Genomic DNA, 15,984 nt, shown 5'->3' with positions numbered 1-15,984 from the left:
GTGTCTGAAGATAAAATTTCAAACCAGACAGTACAGCACAGACCAGTATGGAGACATAAAAAGATAAAACCTGACAGCAGCAGACTGCAGAGTTATAGAATCACTAAATAGTGAAGCCTGAAAATGTCGAGGAAAGATGAAAGCCTAAACCTAACTGATTGAGGAATGTAGTTGGTTGTTCAAGAAGAAAGCTGGGACGATATGATCCGTTTCTTATACTGGAGAGGTATAGACAAGCAGGCAGAGAATGACAGGAGCTGGAATAATACTGAGTCATCAACTTTTTAAGTAAAAGAAAAGTTTAAATGAGTATATACCAGAGGAAATGATGGGAAAAAGAGGAGGGGAGGACTCTGTCAAAGCTGGAAGCAGACTTTTTTATGTCAAACAGGTCAATAAAACTTTGAAAGATGAAGAAGAGATAAAGAAAAGGCTGAACACATTTCCTACTGACTGTAATCTTGGTAGTGTCATACTGACAGATTTATTTGCAGGAGAAGTTAAAGGCAAAATGTCTTTGTAGAGAGGATTCTCAATGAAATAGAGTCATTTTGATGCTAGAAATCACTTCAGTGCTTTGAATAAAAAGGAAACCTAAGAACTATCTCTATATTCGAAGAAAGATTTTTGCCTGACTACATGATTGCAGTCTACCATCAAATACTGAGAATGAGAATGTTGAGAATGACAAACACTCCTGTCGTTTGGCATGATCAACCATGTGCCCAGGACGACCATGGCACATTAAAACAGGCATTTCAGATTTTTTTTTTTTAATCTTCTGTAGTCAGGATAGCATTTACTTCCTGTCTTTGCATCATCATTTACCTGTGACACTATGATCAGGGGGATCTTGCAAAACAAGCACCGCTGGCTATCTGGGCTAAATTTCCTGATGTTAGCGTATGTATTCCTCTGGTTCTAGCTGAAGGACAGCCAGTCTACATTAGCCTCCTCTTCATGTATGTGGATGATCACATTACATTTGTCTGAAACACAGTAGCATAAGCTTTCCTGCTTCTAACTTTGTAATCATGTTAGTTTTGCTGTAAAATAATAATCTTGTTAATTTCATTACTGTAAATCTGTCAATTACCGGTAAAATGTGTGCTCACATGACACTCACTGTTTCAGGCGACTCGAGTCCATGAAACAGCAGAACAAACAGGACATCTTTAGTTAAGAGTAAACTGTGTCCAGGTTAACCCCTTCACTGCTGTGAACTCATAAATCTTTTCTGCAAAGGCAGCATGCTAACACAAAGCTAGAAGCGAAAGACCCCGGAGCCCCAAGTGAAGCTCAAGAGAAGTGCTGTGAGTAACTTAGTAATACAAAACAATTCTGTTTCAGTAATACGTCATAGATTACTTTGTTGAGTAGCCATCCTAACACTGGCTGTAGCTATGATTGACACGACTTGACCCGCCTCCCTGATGACCTATCAACTCAAGCAGAATCACTAAGACAGTAGTAATGACAGCATACAGTAATTTGTCAGAATCACACTTGTTTTCTGCTCCTGGGTTTCAGTCTTTGCTGGCGTCTATTCTCAAACATCATAAGCAAACATCTGAAGGCATATGATTGGTGCAACTTAACTTATAGTTGTAAGAGGTCAGAGATTATTTTATTTAACATTCCTGCAAACAAACAGTGGGAAAAATGTAACAGGTTGAGGAATTTTTAAAACGAGAAGCTCCACTCCACTCTTGATGACATATCGGAGGAACATGAGGCTTTGATGCCGACACTTTCATCCCAAATGTGGAAATACAAATACAACTGCCAATGCCTGCCAGGTTTCGATATTTTCTTCAGAAACAAATGTGTTTGAGGCTCTTTTTTTCTGATGATAACCTGTATTCAGTACTGAGCAATCCTTCGGATGCTTGATGAACATTCACAAGGATATTGAAATAGATAAGGAGGCTGTTCTCAGAGTTTGGAACGATGACAAAAAAATTTCTTTTAGGTAAGAACGCAGTTAACTTTATTATTCTATGTCCTCATCTGCCTTGGTATTGTTAGTAGTGGCAGATCAGTTTTGTCATGCTAGTTGAATTTTCTTCTTGTTCTATTTTCTGTTTTCTTTGCTTTTCTTTATGTTGTCAGTTTTCATCAAAATGTCGTACCAGCTTTTACTTTAAGCTCCTCTGGAGTAGCTTTATAATGTGCAGTACTATCAATATGTAGCAGCTGTCTGCTGTCCAAGGGACAATAGTTTAGCTACGTTGCTATTTTTGAGTTATGGATGCAGTACATCCAGCGTAACTCTCACTCTCTCGTGCAAACTGTGTGATGTGTAAGTGTGAACGTATGGGTGTCGTTTATGTGCTGGAATGGTTATTGGGCGTACGCTGGATTGTCATCCTGCTTTCGATTTTACCGTGTCCACTCTGCTTGGAAGATGGATGGGACTGCTCCCATTTGAAATCCTAACTCTTAAGCATGTTCAATATTTATAATCTGAAATCTGAGTTTGTGAACATAAATCATGCAGATCAGAAATATCCTGTGAAAAATGCCACAATCCAGATCAAGGAGAAGAGTTGGACCAAAGTTTCAACCCCAGTGGATGCATCAGGGTGCTGAGAGCTCGCCACAATTAGCTTTTTTACTCCAAAGTCCATTTTGAGAGCGGAGACTGGTTGTTGAATCAGTGTTAGTGTTTGGTGCATCTTGTGCATTATCCCACTACATACCACACACTATAAGGACAAGGAAAAGGTTAACTCTATCATTATTAGCCATCATGTGTGTCACATTTTCTTAGTTCAGTTTTTGTAATCTTTTTCGTGTGCCAGGCTTTAAACTGTGGCTCTAAGAGAAAATAAATGTTGTTTTCAAAGACCTGCAAAGACAGAGAGGCTCCTCTTGCTGTTCTGCCAAGTGAATGACACACTGATGCTTTTTTTCTTATTAAAGAGTCTTTGAATGAAATTATAGATCATTATTTTTAGCAAAATTCTGCCTCTTCTCTGCGTATGAGCCTTCTGGAGAGAAATCCAATTCAAAAACACTAAGGATGGCTGTCACATACGGTTGAAGTGGCAAATAAAATTGTTATTGAAGAATCTGTGGTTATTGATGTTTGTAAATATGCCAAAATGTCCTTTTATCATCGCAGCACTGACTGTAGTTAAGTGGAGGCATCTTCACGTCAGTCAAACACATAATAAAATATATAAAACAGAGAATAACACTTCAATTAAATCAATATTTCAGAGTCTTATTGACTCAAAGGCAGCGTATCTGATCTGAAATGGACTTTAAGATGAAGCAGGAAGGAGACGCCACTAAAGTACAAATCCACATTAGTGGTAATTTCACAAAACAAACAAGAGACAAGAGCTGAAAATGAGCACAACTCCCACATCAATTATGTTCTGAGCTAAGATTTATAAAACCGGCTGCAAAATGAAATAAAATTCAAATAAATTTTAAATTCCTTCCCTTTGTGAATTTACTCTTCTGTGGTTTCAAAGAGAAGCAGAGCTTCATAACAAAGGAGAATCGGAGCTGACAATCAGCGATGAACGGACTCCCACCTGTCGCTCTGATTCAGCACCGGTCTGCTCGTGTAAGTTCATTAGAAAGTAATGAATCACATTCTCCAAAGATGATCTGAAACCAGCTCTGAAGAGCAGCTGAGAGGAATGATGAAGTGACAAGTACTGTTCAAATGTCAAAGCAAGCAGCAGCGCTCAGTCTCAGGCGCTTTCATTAAAAATAAATCGGCTGGTTGGTGGGTGTGGACTGATTGTTTTGACTCATGTGCACACAAAAAATAAAAAAGTCAGACGCTTTGCATAATTTGAGCAGACGCCCTCCTCAAATCAGCCCCCTCTCGCTTACATAAGTGACAGCGTGACAGCTGGGTAATAATGTTGTGAAATGAGCAGCGGCGGAGGGTTGATTGGCGTGCCGGCGCCGGAGTGACTCTGTCTCTTACTTTTGGCGCTCTGCAGGCTGCGGTTGTATCCAACGGGGCTGAAGAACTCAAAGATGAAGACGGTGACAGCCACCACCGACAGGCACATCACAAACATCATCACCCACACGGCCGGGCTGTAGGGCTCTGCAACACAAACACACAAATACACAAATGTTAGACTTTTATTTCATTATCTGATAAAAACACATCACATAGATAACTGTCATTACTGAACACTTTTTGGATCATTGCATTTTCCTCTTTAAGACCTATGCATGATCAAAGGCTGAACTGCAGTTATCTATTCTTTGTCAACTGAACTCAGATCTACTTTATTTGTATGGACCCCACATAACAACATACAACTCAGAGTCTTTCACAAAGAAGGGATGCACTGAAAATAACAGTAAAAGTAGAATAAATGCAATAAATACAATAAAAAAAAGTTAATGGATTTAAAGACAGAAAAGTCAATATAGTATGACACAAAAATGTCCAAATTAATACAATAAAAGAAAATTAACTGAAAGCAAGTGAAAATACAACACTGGGATAAAACAAAGTAAAAGACATGAAACAAAATAAAGTCATTTATAAAAATAGTTGGAATAGATGTGTTGTGATGCTGATTTTCTGCAGGGATGTGAATTTAATTTAAGATATCTAAATTGAAAAAGGCTGCAGTTTTTCCCAGCTGCCAGAGGAACAAGCTGAGAACAACAAATACCACTACTATTATTCACACCTTGCTAGGCTTGATGGATTTTTCCTTTAAGGTGCAAAATGTAGAATTTTTTCACTGAAATGTCTTCATGTATTTTAAAAAAAACGACTCCTATGTTATGAATATTTTTCCAGTCCGGCAACAGGATTTTCATTTGACTCAGCCAATCAGCTGCAGCACTCCATCACACCCACAGACCTCACAGACCAGAGGAGACAGAGCTGCATATGCAGCAGTAAACATGAGTATCAGATTTAAGGTAATCTGGCATACAGGGCATGTTCACAACGTCCTTTGGGGCTAGTGTGATTTTATCTTTTAATGTTGTATTACTAGAATTTCTTACCTTTAATGTAGCTCTAGTTAAGTAAAGGTATTGTGCCTGCCTTCTTCAACTCTGACAACGAAAGATTGAGGGAATAAACATCACTGCATTTATCTGTGGAATTCACTTAATGATAACTTTGAGAATGATTTGATGTAAGTATTAAAGGGGATAAAGAAACAGTGTGATAATGCTGAATTTACTCCTCAGTCCAACGCTGAGGACCCCTGTCCTCCACCCTCCATGGTGTTGTGGCATATATGATCATTTGATTGGATCAGAGACGTGCTGCTCAAAAATCGGGGTAAACACTGCAAAAGATCCCACAATGCATTGTGAGTCAGTTGCAGTGAAAACCACAAAGGTCAGACTGTGAGGCAGTGAGAGTTAAAATAGAGACATTAATACTCTGCTGAGGTGTGTATGCAGGCAGTAATAGGACAGAATATTCTAAGATTCCTTGCTTGTTTTTCTTTCAGGATTAGTGCTGTTCCTTAACCTCAAACCCAATTTGTTTTCTGAATAGTTGGCAAAAACCAGAGTGGAGAAAGAAGATGTTGTCTCTTTGCATCTCATCCTTGTAAAGTAACAGGTATAAGTCTAACTGGTGAGGAAACAAGCCCAAACTTATGAGATTTGCCAAATTACTGGAGTTTTTCTGTCGACTTTGACAGCAGCAGCAGCGGGAGCATCTGTAACACTAATCAAACAGCACCGCAGAGATGAGCCGAGCTGCTGGGCCGACTCATCAACACCTTTGTCTCTCAGTGTTACATTCAGGAGGAGACGCTAAATCGAAGCCGACTGTGTGCTGAGGCATCAAACGGCAGCAAGCTTTGTTTGCATGTGAGGCTTTTAGCTGCCGTTCCCCTGCAGAGACAGACAGCGAGGGTGCAGGGAGAGAGACTTAAGATTTATCCATTAGACTTGGCGACTGACGGTGTCAATGTGCTTTTAAGGCTGATATGCCAAACTGTGAGCCACTGAGATTGCTAGTTTGATATTCTGGTAGGTGTATCACAGTGATTGACACATGATTCACACATGCAGAAACCAGTCATTTTTACGGAACAGTTCTTATCATTCTGTTTTTAAAACATTTTCTCAAATAGAAATATAACAACAACCAAAGCTCATGAAAAACATGCTTTCAGGTGCATTCCTTGAGAAACATTTAAAAGTTCTCACTTACAGGTTGTCAAAAGCCAACCAAAGCCTCCTGGTGGTTTCTGCCTCTGTAAGGTAAGGCTGCTGTGCAGTGAAAGTCCAGTGATGGGTCAGGAAGACGGGCTGGCTTCAACATTCTTGAAATACTGTGTTCAGAAAATTGACCTAACATTAAGCCCTGCCCTCCAACACCACAAGCCAATCACATTTCTTGTATGCACTCAGACATACAGTTGGAGACCATCATAGAAAAGCTTTAGAAATGTTGATTTTTCTTTGGTTTTGTTGCAACGAGAAAACACTGAGATAAAGTATGTACCCCTGAGAAGCTAGAGAATTAAGTCTATGTTATCCTGTTCCCTTAACTGCACATGAGCAATGCAATGTGTCTACTTTGCATTAAGTTATGCGGCCAACCTAAAAGCCACATCAAGATAAAGATGATCCACAAGGATGTCTACATCTTTCCTAAGGTAAAGCAACACAGTGTTAGCAAAGTTTGCTGCAAAGTAACAATAACTTCATGCATAACAGCGTGTCCATGATCAGTGACAAAATCGACTTGATTACACTGATTCCAGTGACAGCACATGGTTGATGCACTGCAATGCAGCTCAATGCAGCATGACGTTTTCACCTTCTCCCATTGTCCACTGCCACTAGTGTTGAGATGTGGAAGGAACAAAGACAGATGATTAGATATTCTCACTCTCCTCATTCAACAAAGCTAGTTAGCTTTCCTTACACAGTGGAGACACTTGTGCATTAGTAGTGTCCATCAGGGCTGCCCTCAGAATTGTCTGGCCCTCTGACAGACCCAAGGATTGGGCATGTGGATTGGATCTTTTATGCTAACATCCTTGCTAACAGTTACCTCAAATTGAACCTGAAAGTGTGTAAAACTGGTGTTGAAATCCTGTATTCCTGCCACTTCTAACAAAATTTATGACATTATTAATTTAACTTTTTTGCCTATTTTACCAGTTTTTACCACATATTGATTATGTTACAACCTCTTTTTCTACCCAATTTTACCACAGTCCAACTTTAGTCGATCCTTTTAAACTCTCTTTGTAAAATTGTTTGCCTATTTTAAAATGTCACTATTTTTCACCCATTTCTGCCACTTTTACACCACTTAACTTCCTACACTACAAAATGTCAGCATCTTTGCTACTTATTTTTGCCACCTTATATCAATTTTTGACATTTTTACCATTTAACAAACCTTCTCATCACTTTTCCTGCCCTTTCTATCCACATTCCAGCTTCAATCACCCCCTTTCAACTCTCTGTCCTTTTTTAAAAAAAAAATTTGACCACATTTCACTTTCTTATGCCACTTTTGACCATTTAAACCCATTTCTCCCACTTTTTAACCACTTTTTTTTTTTTTTTTTTTTTTTTTAACATATAAACCCTTTCCACCAATTTTTCTGCCAGTTTCTGCCATCCAGCTCTAGTATGCCTCTGTCGCCCTTTTTGTTTCACTGTAACCCTTTTCCACCACATTTTTGTACACTTTCAACCACATTACATGATTTGTTATTCTAATTTTTGCTTCTTTAAAAACATATTTGCCACTTTTAGCCCAATTTTATTATGTTTTTAAAAAGGGAATTTACATTTATAAGAAGGCAATACACTACAGCATAAATATATATGTATAAACAAACATTATTTTGATAAGAACAGGTTAAATAAAATACGGTTTCACACCTTCACTTTACAACGGTCCATCATATCACTGACCACCATAGACCCCCATTTGGCTGGGCCCCAGAAAGCCTTCCCATTTATCCTCTCTTATGGGCGGCCATGGTGTTCATATCTATCCATCCATTTTCTACACCCCTCATCTCGTTTGGCGTCTGTTACGTGTGGCCTGGAGTGCTGCATGCCCTCTCTCTCCCTGGCTCTCTGGATCCCTCCTCCCTCTACCTGTGTGGCTGCAGCACACCTGTGTGCTGTTAGCACTCAGGGTGGAGGAGGGGAGTAATTACAGTGGCAGGGGAGAGGAGCAGAGCAGAGCAGACACCGAGCCACACGTACTGGACAAAAGCCCGAGGAGATTTGTTTGTTTGTTTTTTTTTAGAACCTTCTCTTTTCATTAATCATTAATTAATTCGGTTTTCCAAGTGTTCTTTTTTCCCATCCGTTTAATTTCCCCATGCATGTCCACATTTCTGGGTTTTGTTATTTTAGTTTGGCTGTAGTCGTTGGTAGTCCTATTTTCTCATTGTTTTCTTTTCTTGATTACATAGGTAGTTTCTTTTTGGTTAGGTAGTTTTAGTTAGGGGTGGTGGCTGGTCCCATGACCCATTGCGTGGTTAGCCACGTCCACCACCCCTCTTTTGTTCTTTTTGGCCAGCAGCTGCAGCCCTTTAAATTTCATTGATTTACTCACTGTTTTTAACTAATTACTGCCTACATTAAATAAAGCTTGGATTATTATTGTGAAACTCAAACCGCACCGTGTCTGTGTCCTTTTATATATGTTATTGGTCTCTTGTGTATGAGCCTTATTTTTGGTTTAAATTAATCATTTTTAAGAGGCCGTAACAGTGTTGCAAGGGGCTGGAGTCCCAGCTGCCACTAGGCGAGAGGCCGGGTTCACCCTGGACTGGTCACCACTCAATTGCAGGGCTAATATATAGAGACAAACAACCAGGAACAATCACACTTACACCTATGGCCAATTTAGTCACCAATTAACCTAACGAGCATGTCTTTGGTGGTGGGAGGAAGCCGGAGTACCTGGAGAGAATCCACCCATGCAAACAGAAAGTATCATTGGAGGAAGACTTGCATCAAACATACAACAAGGCCAGTGTTCTGAAGACTCTAGCCTCTGCCTGTGGGGGCCTGCTTTACCCCCCTGAGCCACACCAGTGCCCAGTATCTGACATAAGTTTATACTTGTGTCAACACGAGACAGAACTATTCGCTCAAGTGATAAAAGACTCACCATTACAAAAAGACACACTTAAGGAATATATAAGTACTAGATGGCTCAATTTGTCCTAGGGAAGCCTGACATTTACACGGCAGAGAATTACATTTTTAACAGATGCAATGTGGACGACAAGCATGCGATGCAACCTTTGCTGCCTAACATTACTTCAAGTCACTAAAACACGACTAACTTTATGATCGTTAGCTTGCATATCATCTTCAACTTGGTATGCTGTTTCTTTAATGACTAAACATCACAGTTTATGAGAACACTGACATTAACTTGGGCAGACTGTCAGAGTGCTCTAAAGGGGATTAGTGATAGGTGATTGGATGGTCGCTGTAAACCTGGCCCTTGTACCTCCAAATTTTATTCAGTTTACTGTGGAGATATAACTAATGAATGCTTTGAGAAATGTTCATAAAGTTTGCACAAATGCCCACAATAAGTCAATGAATCTGTTCAATCACAAACTGATTCGATTTGGAGAATCAAAGATAAAGGTTAAAGTCAATGGGCCTTTGAGGGGTTTCTTTCAAACTCTGCACAAATGTCTAAACAAAAAACAGATTTTGGAGGTTGTATGCCAAAGGCCAAGATCAATGGGCCTCATGTTTCTTCTTGCTTGCTTACATATCTCAAATTTCAGAAACACTTTGAAGAATTTTGCACAAATGTCCATGCTAAGGTTGAATTTCTAAGAATATGCAGGTCAATTAAACCTCATATTCATCCCTTACTTAGAAATGTGATGTTGTGAGGGATTTTGCACAAAAGTCCATGCTGATTGGGCGATGTTCTGATGTGACTTTGGAATTGGTAGGTCAAAGGAGAGTTGCTTCACATTCATGCAAAGTGACATAGACGGCTGTTCCCAGCATTGAGGACCTTGCCCGGTGGTCCAAGGTAGAGACTGAATGTGCAAAGACTGGGTTACGAAAAGGAACAGCACAGTGTCATCTGCAGAGCTTAAATCTGGATCCTTATAATATATTTGTACTTTGTTTGTTTTCAAGGCAATATTTTCAAATTACATTGTTGCTATCTCGGTGTAAATTTGTCGCAGGATGAAGTTTCTATAAAGTGTGAGACGCAGCGCTGGATTTATGCGAGTGTACTTTGTCTGCTTGTTTTGATTGTGCTTCAATCAGAATAGCTTCGGTAGAGGAAGTGTGTAAATAATGACACGGTGCTCTGCAGACACCAAAGGTTGGGTTTGATTTATTTTCTTTCAACATGGATGTTGAGGAGTGTAAATCAGGCGTGTTGTTTTCAGAGAGCTCTCAGCTTTGATTTGAGATCTGACGGCCTGTATTGTTTTATTATGCAGGCCTGCAGGGCTTGTGTTTGCCTTCCAGAAGCTATACAGTCATTCTGGACAACAGCAGATCTATTTTTGTACATGTATTTAACCAGGGAAGTCAAGTGGAGACATATTGTCTTGTTTCTTAGTAAAAACGCTGTCTGGTTGTGATGCCAGCGAGCAGATCCACTGGGGCAGATGGTGGGTTAAGGTTGGGGTTAATGAGGTTTATATGCCCTTCCTCAAGGGCATTGAACCGCACTTTCTGAGTAAAGAGACGGTGTTACTTATTCATTTTGCGTGCCAACACGTTCCCAGCAGGTCAGTGGCCTCATACTGGTGACCTCTGAGTCAGAGAGACTCAGAAAAATGGGCTTGCGTCCCTTTAAAGAGGAGGATGACATTGTTCTGTAGGAAATCCGAGGACAAGGTCACAGAACATACGACATGCTGTGAGCTACATTGACATTAACATACTGATATGATTATGGGCTATAATTACAGTGAGATATACTCAAATTAAGGGCTTCATGTTCCATTTGAATACCAGTTTCCATATGGAACATGTGACAACCTGCTCTGCATCATGCTTCATGCTTTCATAGTGCAAGCTGGAGGGGGGCTGATTATGCTAATGTCATGTGCATGTTTTATGAAGCATAATGCACACCTGGAAGATAAGAGCTACAGTGTGCTTTTGTCATGTCGCTTTGCAAGGAATGGAAGAAGCCATAAAAATGTAGCTCTTTGAATCTTCCATTAATGCTGTGGAAATGACCGTAAACATGCTGCTCTTAAGCTCTGAAATGTTTGCTCAGATGAAAAGCAGAACACATTATTACCCTGTGATTTATGCATGACTTAGCCGTTTGTGCTTCTTTGCACTGGTTAAAACACAAAGAGCTGGAAATAGTAGATTTATAAGACAACCAGTTGAATGAGAAGCCTCATCCGGCACTCTGGCTGTGCTCTGCTGCTTTTTTGCAGCCAGTGATGTTTCAACAAAAAAGGTTGTCACAGTTTGTTTAGTCAACCTTGTTTGCAACTTCCAAAAAGATGGGACATTGTAGAATATGTGAATTAAACAGGATACAGTGATTTGCAAAACCTTTCAACCTTTGAAAAACAAGAAGAATCCAAGTTCTGTCAGTAACATCTTTACGGGCTAATCAGAGCAACAAAACACATGACGTAGCCGCTACCAGCTACGCTAAACTCCATAAAGAACTGCATAACGCGAACCATGGTGACTGTTGACATGTCAGTACACGACTTTTGTCGTTTAGTTAGTTAGTTAGTTGTTTTATGGCTATATCTGATACCTTTTAGGAGGGAGACCCAAAAGGGCCTTTTAATTTAATTTAATTTTAGTTAGTTTTGTAAGCACAGAATTAAGTTTTATTTATTTTTTGTTTTTTAAAGCTTAGTTTTAATTCTGTTTTAGTTTACTGAAATCAATTTTTACATTTCAGTTTTAGTTATTTAGTTAGTTTCAATGAACTATAACCCTACCCTTCACCCTTTTACTGTGAAGCCACACTGTTGTGACTTGTGAATGTAGATTGGCATTACCTTGCTGAAATAAGCAGGGACGTCACTGGAAAAAGAAATCTTCATTGAAGCAGATGTTTCTCCAAAAAAACGTTTATCTACCTCTCAGTATTAATTCTGCCTTCATAGATGTGTAAGTGACCCATGCCATGGGTACTGATACACCCCACGTAGTCATAAATGCTTGCTTTTAACCTTTGTGTTTCAACAGTTTTGATGGTCCTTTTCCTCTTTGGCTCTGAAAGACACACTGTCCCACTTAAGGTCAGTCCATCTTTGATGAACACAGGCCCAGAGTCTTTTAATAATATCATGGACTTTAAACTGTTATATTTCTTGGATTTAACCAATAAGAAGTGTCTAAAAATGCTGACTGAGGGTTGTATTATTTGAGAAATACATTTTTTTTTCATTCCCTGAATATGGTGATTTTAGCTGACATGACGTGATGGCAGCAGTGTTCATGTTGAGGAACATTGTTCATAAATTTTAAGACTATTATCTCATGTAGACTTTCACAAAGACAAAAACCTCCCACCATTGTTGACTGTGAATGACGGAGCATTTCAAGAGTGCTCCTTTAACACCCAATCATGGTTCTACCAGCTGTCACCTACTTATCTGTGGAATGATCCAGATTTGTTTTGGGATTATGCTGTAACTTTATATCTTTTATTGCTCTTGTCCCGACTTTTGAGGAACATGTTGCAGGCATCAAACTTGGCTAAAATTTATAAATCAAACATTTAATCTTGAGCCACAAATCTGCTTGACAGCAGTTAGACTTCCTCACTTCCTGTGACATATCAGTAAACATGTCATTTAAAATTTTTGTTTATTCTACTTTTAAGACGATAAACCTGAAGTTTACATTCTACAGATCTGTGTTAAATCTACAAAATCTGCTGTTGCCTTGGAAGAAGGTTCCTGGTTCACTTCCCGGTCAGGGCCTTTCTGTGTGGAGTTTGCATGTTCTCCCTGTGCATGTGTGGGTTCTCTCCGGGTACCTCGGCTTCCTCCCACCACCAAAGACATGGTCATTAGGTTAATTGGTGACTCTAAATTGCCCGTAATTGTGAGTGTGAGAGTGCCCAGTTGTCTGTCTCTATATGTCAGCCCTGTGACTGACTGGTGACCAGTCCAGGGTGTACCCCGTCTCTCGCCCAATGACAGCTGGGATAGGCTCCAGCCCCTCACGACCTTGTGTTTCATGCTAACTGCTGACTTCACTGGAAGTGTTTAGAGATGCACCTCTACTCCCAGAGGATAATGATAGACCAGTATATTTGACCTTAGGACAGATGAGAGCTGCACTATGGAGGCACATTTGTCTCATTCTTGTAAAAGTGTATTTACTGTGTGTTTGTAAAAGTCTAAATCTAATTTATAAAATGACCCGAGCTGAGCTCATCGTGCTCACACAGACTCTTCAGACGCTCCTACTGAAGCACGAGTTGCTTATTTGTTCTGAGAGTTTTGCCCCTCTCTTGTTTGTAAAGGCTTTTATCTCTGAATTGCCAAAATGAGTGATGGCCAGACCACTGCAGATGACCATGCCTCTAAATGCACAGCCTTTACTTCTCTGCACTTGTTCAATTTTCACGTCCCTCTCTGCTGAGTCCCCTGACAGTTTAAGTGTTTGTTATCATCCCGGCTGAGACGTGGCGTCCTGCCTCGCTCTCCGTGCTCTGTCTGGGTTTGAGGGTCCTCATCTTTTTCTTATTCACCGGGTGTGTGAAGGAGGCTTTGAGAGCCCCAGACTCACTCAGCTGCGATAATACAGAAAATTGAAAAAGGAGTGTTGTCATTATGTTTGAGAAATTAACATTTTAAACATGTTTGCCTCATAAGTCAAGATTTGTGCAAGATTACAAGCCCTGCTGCAGCTCCACATAGTGGTCAAAGGTGGCTGCCACTTCCCTGAAACCTATTTGCCCTCTTGGCTTCCGTGCACGTCATGTGATTGAAACAATGCTAACTAGCTACAGTATCATCTATATTTATACATATCATTTCTTTAAAAATCAAAACTCTTATTTCCTACATAGGTGCCATGGTCCATTAAGGACTGGATTAAAGCATGCAACCAAAGGCTGCTGCACGTTGTTTTCCATCTATAATTTTCATAAAGAGAAAGCACATTTGTGCACGTGAGTCAGCTCAGTTCACCCTGCAGGAATATTAAATGACTAACCTCTGTAAACAAGTGTCTTCACTGCGGAACAGAACCGAAGAGAGAGATCATACAACTCTCCAGTGACAAAAACACAATGTCACAGGCTGTCCAGTCCGAAGACCAGGAGCACTTGAAAAGGACAGGTCTTAAATATTTCAGCAGTCTCAGAGAATGTGCGTGTGTCACAACACCTGACAGGAGAGTGACTGAAAAAGAGAGAACCAGAAAAAGGAAAACCTGCCATGCAAACCTGAGCTGCTAGAAAAGTGACATGTATGATATTCAAATGCGACAAAGAAAAAGGATGTCATCAGACATCAGGGAGGAAAATCTTCATCTCTCCCTATATATATATTCTTGTTATGCCTTAATAGGCATATACAGCAAATAAAAGTAAATGTTTTGGTGAGATGCATCTCTAAGAAGAATTGCATCAACAGTATTCAAATCATAAAAACTGTGCTTTTATCAGGACAACACTATGCACATGAATAATAGACATTACCAGGTCAGGAATCAGAGCATATGCGGTTCAGGACTTCACCACGTCACCCTTGGTCCTGTACTGCTCTAACTTTGCAAAGCAGATGGATTCGCCTGTTTCTGTATTTCCCAAGGGGGAACCGATTGGGCCCTGTGAGAAAGTGACACGACCCATCGGGAGTAAGAGGCAGTACTCCCGGGCGCAGTGGAGTTGTGACATAAGCAAGCAGGGACAAGAGGTAGGTGCAATTATGGAGGAAGAGATTAGCGTGGATGCTTCTATAGCGTCAGTTTTATCAGGACTTGACGACATTTCTTCGTTAAAGGAAGAACAGCACTGAATCTTCTTCTTTTGCAGAAACAACGTGTTGTGTTGCTCTGATTGGCCTGTAAAAATGGGACGGACAGAATGTTCATCCGATCACCCTCCGAGTTATTTTTCAAAGGCTCTGCCCCTTCCCAAACACCGTCAATGGGAGGTTTTCCAGATGAATGCGTGAAACAAATCCATATGGCATGTCAGGTTGGTACTGTTTTCTCCTGACTTCCTCCAGGCCTGTGCCGGGCCCATGCCCCATCTTTCCAGGGGGGCCTCCCAGCGGACCCGTGCACAACACAAGTCGCCCCACAGCCTCCGGATAAGCCCACCGGGTCCTGAGCACCCAGTATGAGGTGAGCCGGATCAGGCAACCAAACTGCTCCTACGTGTGAAACCTATGCTTTCATGTCTGCTTAGCTAAAGTAACTTCTTACAACACAGCCTTCTTTTTATTGTATTGGGATTATATCTATATTGCTTTCAGCTGCACTGTATTCACAACTCTACTATATTGATTCTTTAAATCTATAACTTTTATTGGTTTTCAAATCTCTTAATGGTTCTGCCACTTCTTATTTATTGGATTGCTTTAACCTTATGAGCACAGTAGAGCCCTCAGGTCTATCTACTGATAGTCCCCCAAGTTAGAACCAACAGTGGGGATCTTTTCTTCACTATAGCCCCCGTATGTGAAACAGCTTAAGGCGGCCTTATACCTAACGACTTTTCATCCAATTTCAAAGTCCCCAACAAAATTCCCAATCATGGAGTCTTGCTAGAATTGCAGCTCACTCCCGTTGTCTCAGTCGTTAGGTGTAAGGTGGTCATAAGACTCGATTTGAGCAGTTTTAAGGCGGTCTTCTTTTTTAGTCTTGGTGTCACAATAATATCAAATGTGTTTGATTAAGTCACAAGACTTTAGTCTGGTCTTATGCAAATGTCATTTTTCAGTGATGCAACCAGCATCCACAACCAATAGGAGCTAGTGTTGCACATTAACCCATTAAATCTCTTCAATTTACATGGATGGATAGACAGAGCAAGAA

General features: G+C 40.3%; 1 protein-coding gene across 1 annotated transcript in view; it reads right to left on the bottom strand.

Moving 5' to 3' along the window:
* Positions 1-15,984, bottom strand: part of grin2da (glutamate receptor, ionotropic, N-methyl D-aspartate 2D, a) — a 210,360-nt gene that overhangs the window by 60,391 nt on the left and 133,985 nt on the right. Inside the window, exon 9 of the mRNA XM_041808431.1 lies at positions 3,953-4,078. Coding sequence (XP_041664365.1) covers positions 3,953-4,078 — 126 coding nt within the window. The remainder of the gene's footprint in view (positions 1-3,952; positions 4,079-15,984) is intronic.

This window comes from Cheilinus undulatus, linkage group 16 (assembly GCF_018320785.1).
Source record: "Cheilinus undulatus linkage group 16, ASM1832078v1, whole genome shotgun sequence".
In the NCBI taxonomy this organism is placed as follows: domain Eukaryota; kingdom Metazoa; phylum Chordata; class Actinopteri; order Labriformes; family Labridae; genus Cheilinus; species Cheilinus undulatus.
This window is presented reverse-complemented; position numbering and strand designations above follow the sequence as displayed.